Below are 6,398 nucleotides of genomic sequence, written 5' to 3'. Positions count from 1 at the left end.
TTTATTCCTACTTGCTTTTATTCTGTTTTTTACCCCTGTATTTTAATCATGTAAAGCACTTTGCATTGTCTCTGTACTGAAATGTACTATAAAAATAAATTTGCCTTGCCTTCATTCACTCCTGTCACTGAGGAGGACATTAAAGTTTTACTGAAAAAGATGAAATTATCTTCCGTTAGATGTTGTACCCACATCACTGTTGATAGGGTTAAGTTTAATAACCTCTTTATCCTGGAAAGAAAACCAAACACAAACGCAAGTTTTTTTACTCTTCACAAGGACTGAGGGCAGACGAACCAGGAGCATTGAGACCTGTTCTTTCACAAGCTTGAGTTCGACTGCCCCGGACTGCCTCTGTCCCCTTGTCTTTATTTGTCACACATCACATGGGGTCAGGAGGATTTAATCACAGTCTTGAGTTTACAACATGGGGGTTGGAAAACAAAGAAGGGAGCAAGTTTCATTGCGGGTGATAATCAAATCACCAGCTTTATGCAAAGTTGGATAGAGGTGATAATTAAATCACCAGCTTCATGCAAAGTTGGATAAAGGAGACATTCCTTATCTGGGAAAACCATTTGCTCTCCCTTATCTAAGGTTAAAAACAACAGAACCTTTCTGAAAGCAAACTCTTAAAACAAACCAAATGCCTGTAGCTTGATAAAAATAAAATGATAACATTTACATTTTTCTAACAGCTGTTTTTAAAACTATTTGATGTCGGCCCACTTGTGGTCAAATTCTTGAACATATCTATTTCTACTGGGTCAGTCTTACTCTTGTTCAAACATTAAACCCTATTTTGAAAAAAAACAATTTGGATTTCATAATTGTCTTTTCTGGGTAAGGTTCTGGAGAAGCTAGTGGCAGGGCAGCTGACTATTGGAACGAAATAATATATTGGATAAGTTCCAATCTGGTTTCCGTAAGATGCACTCCACCTAGACTGCTCTGTTAAAGGTATCTAATGATATATTGATGGCTGCAAACTCTGGTCAGTACACTGTATTGGTTCTATTGAATCTGTCCTCAGCTCAAAAGCTGACATGGCCGAACATAATATTCTGTTAAATCGATCTACAAAACGAGATTGGTTTTTCCAGTACTATTATATGGTTTTCTTCTTATCTGAACAGCAAAACATTTTCCATGTTTATGAATAAAATCATGTCTGAAGTCCTACCCCTCTTCCATGGTGTTCCTCGGGGCTTGGTCCTAGGCCCACTTTTGTTTTTTTTGTACATCAGCCCCCTTGGGAAGATTATTAGCAGCTTTAAAAATGTGGCTTACCATTTATATGCTGATGATATTCATTGTTACTGCTCCTTTAATGACTCAGAGTTAAACAAGTTAGAAGACCTATTAAATTGTATATCTTGTATTAATGACTTGCTTACCAATAACTGTCCTCAGTTGAACTCTAGTAAGATTGAAACTCTGATCATTGCCCCAGAACAGAAAGTTTCTGTCATCAAACACCTCAGCTCCCTAGAGTCCTCATCCCAGCCCAGGCTAAGAAACCTTGGTGTTCTTTTTGACCAGACAATGTCCCTGGATTTCCATTCAAAACGTTTAGTTAATAAAACTTGCTTTTATCACTTGGAAAAATATCTCTAAATTGAGGGCAATAATTTCCTAATCAGACCTGGAGATGATTAGTCATGCTTTTATTTCTTCTTTTTTAGATTTTTTTATCTCTTTTTTTTTTTTTTTTTTTTTTTTTTTTTTTTTTTTTTTTTTTTTTTTTTTTACAAATCACCAGTCTCTCTTCCAGTTGGTCCAGAACGCTTCAGTAAGGCTTTTAACAGGAACAAAAGGACGGGCTCACATTGCACCGGTTTTATCCCCTTTGCACTGGCTACTTGTGAAGTTTAGAATTGATTTTAAAATTTTAGTTTTGACTTTTAGAACTTTTAATCGACATGCCCCCATATAAAGCTCAGACATTTTTAATCCCTTGCTTTTCTGGCTACACTCTCTGGTCCTCAGGCCAAAACCTTCTCAAAGGAGAAGTCCAGTCAAAATTAGAATTCAAACTGCTGAAAGTACTTTAAATATACAATTATTACATACTGTTCAATAAGTAAGCTTTTTTAATTAAGAGTAATTTTCATTTGAAGGTCTTTTTATGGGGGCCGCCATCTTGGTGAAGAACAGTACTGCCTCCTCCCAGTTTGTGACGTCAAGTTGCGGTATCGTCTGTAGAGCAGGTCCCAATGCCCTATCTGTCCCCTTGTAAATAAAAACCCGTTTTCATGACAAAATATTTTTTAACCACTTAAACAAAATTAGACATGGTATTAAGCATTTACATTTAAATTAATACTAATTTTACATTTTAGACATACAAAGACAACAAATAAGTCTTAAAGTATGGCTTATGGGTTGGGTTCTGCAATGTTATAAGATGAGTATAAAACTCATCTTTAGAACCAATCTCTGCTCAAAATGGTGATCTGCACCGCCTAATCTACTTTCAGCATCCTAAATAATTGTTGTTGATCGCAGCTGTGTCCAACAGCTCCTACAGCTGCTAATGCGCGACTAACTGCCGTCGGCTCTCCGCTTATCCACGTCACAGGATGTCAGGCGGCCATTACTGCCCATATTTGGGCAGTAATGGCCCCATACACAGTGATCCAGAGGACATTTTTTTCTTATTGATTATTAAATAACCACAAACGTATTAGTTTTGGTATAGCTAATGATCCCCTGATTTTTCCTTGTTGACCGGACTTCCTCTTTAAGGTCCCCCAAGATACGGTTTAAAACTCAAGGGGACCTGTCCTTCCAAGCTGTAGCCCCCAGACTTTGGAATGCCCTGCCCCTTTCTCTCCGTGTGGCCAACTCTGTTGAATCCTTTAAAAGTTAGCTGAAGACAATTTTATTTAGACAAGCGTTTGCTTAAATGTATGTGTTTTTTTTTTATCCTTGTAAGCTGTTCTAGTGATATTTATATTTGGTATTTATTACAATCTGTAAAGCACTTTGTGAGTTTTATCTGTGAAAGGTGCTATATAAATAAAGTTTATTTACTTACTCGAAAGGACTAAAACCATTTGATTTTCAGATCTTAGTGTCATAATTGGACTGTTTCAGCAAATGTTCAGTGAGGTAAGATGGTGCTAGACCATTTAACTTGAAAGTGGCTCTAAAAGAAACAGGCAGCCGGTGTTGAGAGGATAAAAAAGGGTTGATGTGCTCACGTCAACATTTCCCAGTTAAACAAGCGTGGAGCAGCATTTTGGACAAGCTGAAGATGACTGAGAAGATCTGGCTGATCCCACTATAGAGGGATCAATCTAACCTATGAATTTGTTTTAAACAGTACACAGTGGTTTTGAAGGTTTTACTTTCTCCATTATCGGATGATAATAATAATAATAATAATAATAATAGAACTTTATTGATCTCACAATGGAGAAATTCACTTCTGCATCTTAACCCATCCCCTTGGGGAGCAGTGGGCACTGCCACACAGTGACAAAGTTTAAAAAACAAAACAACTGGACTTTTTTCAGAAGTTTGAAGACATTTCGCTGAAGGTTACTGGATTTGCCGTAAGCCAAGCCAATAATAACGCTCCTAACGACTTCCCATTGCAAATGCGTGGACCAGTTTCGGTTCAATTTGCAAGCCTACAATGACCTTAACGACTCCCCATTACTAAGGGGGGGAGGACCTTGGTCGGTTCAACTCCACAAAACTCCAGACTTTTTGAATTGAGAAAGCATTCTGGATAGGAAGCGAAACATCTTCAAACTTCGGAAAAAAGTCCAGTTTTGTTTTTTAAACTTTTTTTGGAATGACCATGACCTGGATGACTGAGAACCTTCACCAGCATCTTCTGGTTGAGTTTGTTCCTGACATCATAACTGCATAGCTAGTGTAGTTTAGTTGTAAAACTCAGTTTTATAGCCTGAATTTTACATGCATAAAGGCCATTGCTGACTTCCACGCATAAAGAATACAGGCAAAACATAAAACACACTAGGTATGTTGTGTTTTCCTGGTCTCTACAACCTGTCTGACTTTGTATTTCCCAGGTGAAGCTCAAGTATAGGTATAAGGTGCGGCTCTTTCTGGAGGAGAGCATGTCTTTTGGTGTGTTGGGTGAACATGGCAAAGGTGTAACAGAACACTTTGGAGTCAATGTGAGTATATACAAACACAAACTAACAAAAAAAGTATGTTATTGTACTTTTTCTTTTTTTCAATTAGCCAATATTACCTGTTTTGTAATATACTAAGTCAAAGTGCTTTTTACATTTTCTCATCCAGAGCAATCCAATTTGCAAACTGCATTCTGTTATAAGAAGTAATGGTCAGATTTGTCTTGATCATCATTCTAAGTTTGAAAATGTATTGTTCCCAAAATTATCTAAAGGAGAATAATAATCTACACATTTTGCTCTGGGCAGATTGATGATATTGACCTGATTAGTGCTAACATGGAAAATGCTCTGGCCTCCATTGGAGGCTTTTGCTGTGGCCGTTCCTTTGTCATTGATCATCAGGTAAGTAGGATAAATGTTTATTGAGGTGACTGGATCAGCTGGTATATTTACCTGGATAGCAGTGACAGAATGAAAATGGTAATATAAGTATATGCAATAAAAAGAGAGAGATAAAGTGTGTATCAGTGGTTCTGTTTAGTATTGTGAAACTTTGAGTTGATTATGGCCCCGTCCACATGGAAATGAGAGGTCTATCCGCTGTGCGTCCACCTGGATCTGTTGTTTTGGGAGACCGTTTGCGGAGTGCATAAAATTCAAAACATTGGTTTTGTGTTTCCGTGTGTTTTGTGTTCTGAAGCCTATCTTTTCTGAAACGACGACGTCATAGCTTCACCTCTCTCTGTAATTGAGTAAGAGTGCAGGTGCTGGGGATCGAACCGGGTACTTGCATCCTTCTCTGAGTGCAAGCGCGCTGCTCTAACACTCCCCATACACCGAAACGCAGCTCGGTAGGCAAGTTGATGTTAAGTGCCCTGCCCAGAGGCACATCGACATGTGGCAAAGGGAAGTTGGAATCAAACCCACAACCTTCTGATTGCCAGACGACTACTCAATCCATCTCGCCCCAAAGGTCTCTGCATTTAACCCATCCCCATTGGGGGGGAGCAGTGGGCTGCCACTGTAGGGCGCCCGGGGAGCAGTTGAGGGTCTTGCTCAGGGACCCAGAGTGCAGACAGTTGGGATCGAATCGGGTACTTGCATCCTTCTCAGAGCGCAAGCGCGCTGCTCTAACCAGTCGGCCAGCACTCCCACCGGTTGATAAAGGTTGAATGTAGTGTTCTTCAAACAAATTAAGCTTTTATTGTATAATGTTGTTGAAAATTCTGCGCTGCGAATTGTAAAGCCAGATAATCAAGATAAATAAAAGTCCTTTGTAAACAATTGTGATCATGAGTTGGTCATAACGGATAAATAAATAACTCTGCTTTAAGTTTTCAGTCACATGTTCAAAGCAAAACCAGCACGCTTTACATCAAAAAGTTTAAACTGTAATTTATATCTTCAAAGCCAAAGCTGCATAAACAAAATTTTTTTCTGCACAAACCAGCACAAACATAGTTGAGGTGATTAACACCAATTTTGTCTGATTTCATAAAAGTGTGTGTGTGTGGGGGGGGGGGGGGCTGGTATGACCTTTTGACCTTTAACCTTTCATTAATATTGCCAAAGCAGCACAAACGACATTTTTTGCTGTAGAAACCAGCACAAACGGAGTTGAGTTAATTGACACCCGTTTCGTCTGATTTGAAGAAGGTGGGGGGGGGGGGGGGGCTCGTTGACCTTTGATGACCTCTAGAGACATTTCTTAATATCTTTAAAATGATAGCGGCACAAACGGAAATTTTTGCTGCACAAATCAGCACAAACGTTTGACACCAATTTTGTTTGATTTGAAGAAGGTGGGGGGGCCAACTTCGCTCTAGCTGTCAGACCATCATGATGACCATTCCCTTGTCGTCAACGGAAGAACACATTCACATATTTGTTACCTTTTTGTGCCCTGCTCAAGGTTCTCTCTTGCCTCTGACTGTAGCCCAGCAATGAGCACAGCTCATGGTGCTCCCTACGTATGTCAAAGGAGTCTCTCTATTACATCCCAACATCATGTGGGCAAAAATGCTTAGCTGTAGTTTTTTCTTTTATACCTCAAAATATTTTAATGAAAAAAACGTTTCTTCTATAACTGTAAAATCAGTGTCGCAGTGTTTGCCTCATCAGCTAAAGAGGGCAGCATAATATGTCTTTTTCTGACTGTATTCGCCTTTTTAGCAGAGTTTAAAAGGTCCAGTAGCAGATCGATGTTTTGGTCTGGTGAACAGCTGCAGTGAGGGGGGAGGCTGAATGTCTTATTGCAGCTCTCCTCCCAGAAGAAGTGCCACA

At 39.2% G+C, this 6,398-nt stretch overlaps 1 protein-coding gene across 4 annotated transcripts in view; it reads left to right on the top strand.

Moving 5' to 3' along the window:
• Positions 1-6,398, top strand: part of sptlc1 (serine palmitoyltransferase, long chain base subunit 1) — a 55,705-nt gene that overhangs the window by 24,620 nt on the left and 24,687 nt on the right. For 3 of the 4 annotated variants that reach the window (XM_036140682.1, XM_036140680.1, XM_036140681.1), the window contains 2 exons: positions 4,047-4,154; positions 4,422-4,517. In XM_036140682.1, the coding sequence (XP_035996575.1) occupies positions 4,047-4,154; positions 4,422-4,517 (204 nt within the window). The remainder of the gene's footprint in view (positions 1-4,046; positions 4,155-4,421; positions 4,518-6,398) is intronic. The other variant, XM_036140683.1, reaches the window with a different exon arrangement.

Source organism: Fundulus heteroclitus, chromosome 8 (assembly GCF_011125445.2).
Source record: "Fundulus heteroclitus isolate FHET01 chromosome 8, MU-UCD_Fhet_4.1, whole genome shotgun sequence".
NCBI lineage: Eukaryota > Metazoa > Chordata > Actinopteri > Cyprinodontiformes > Fundulidae > Fundulus > Fundulus heteroclitus.
This window is presented reverse-complemented; position numbering and strand designations above follow the sequence as displayed.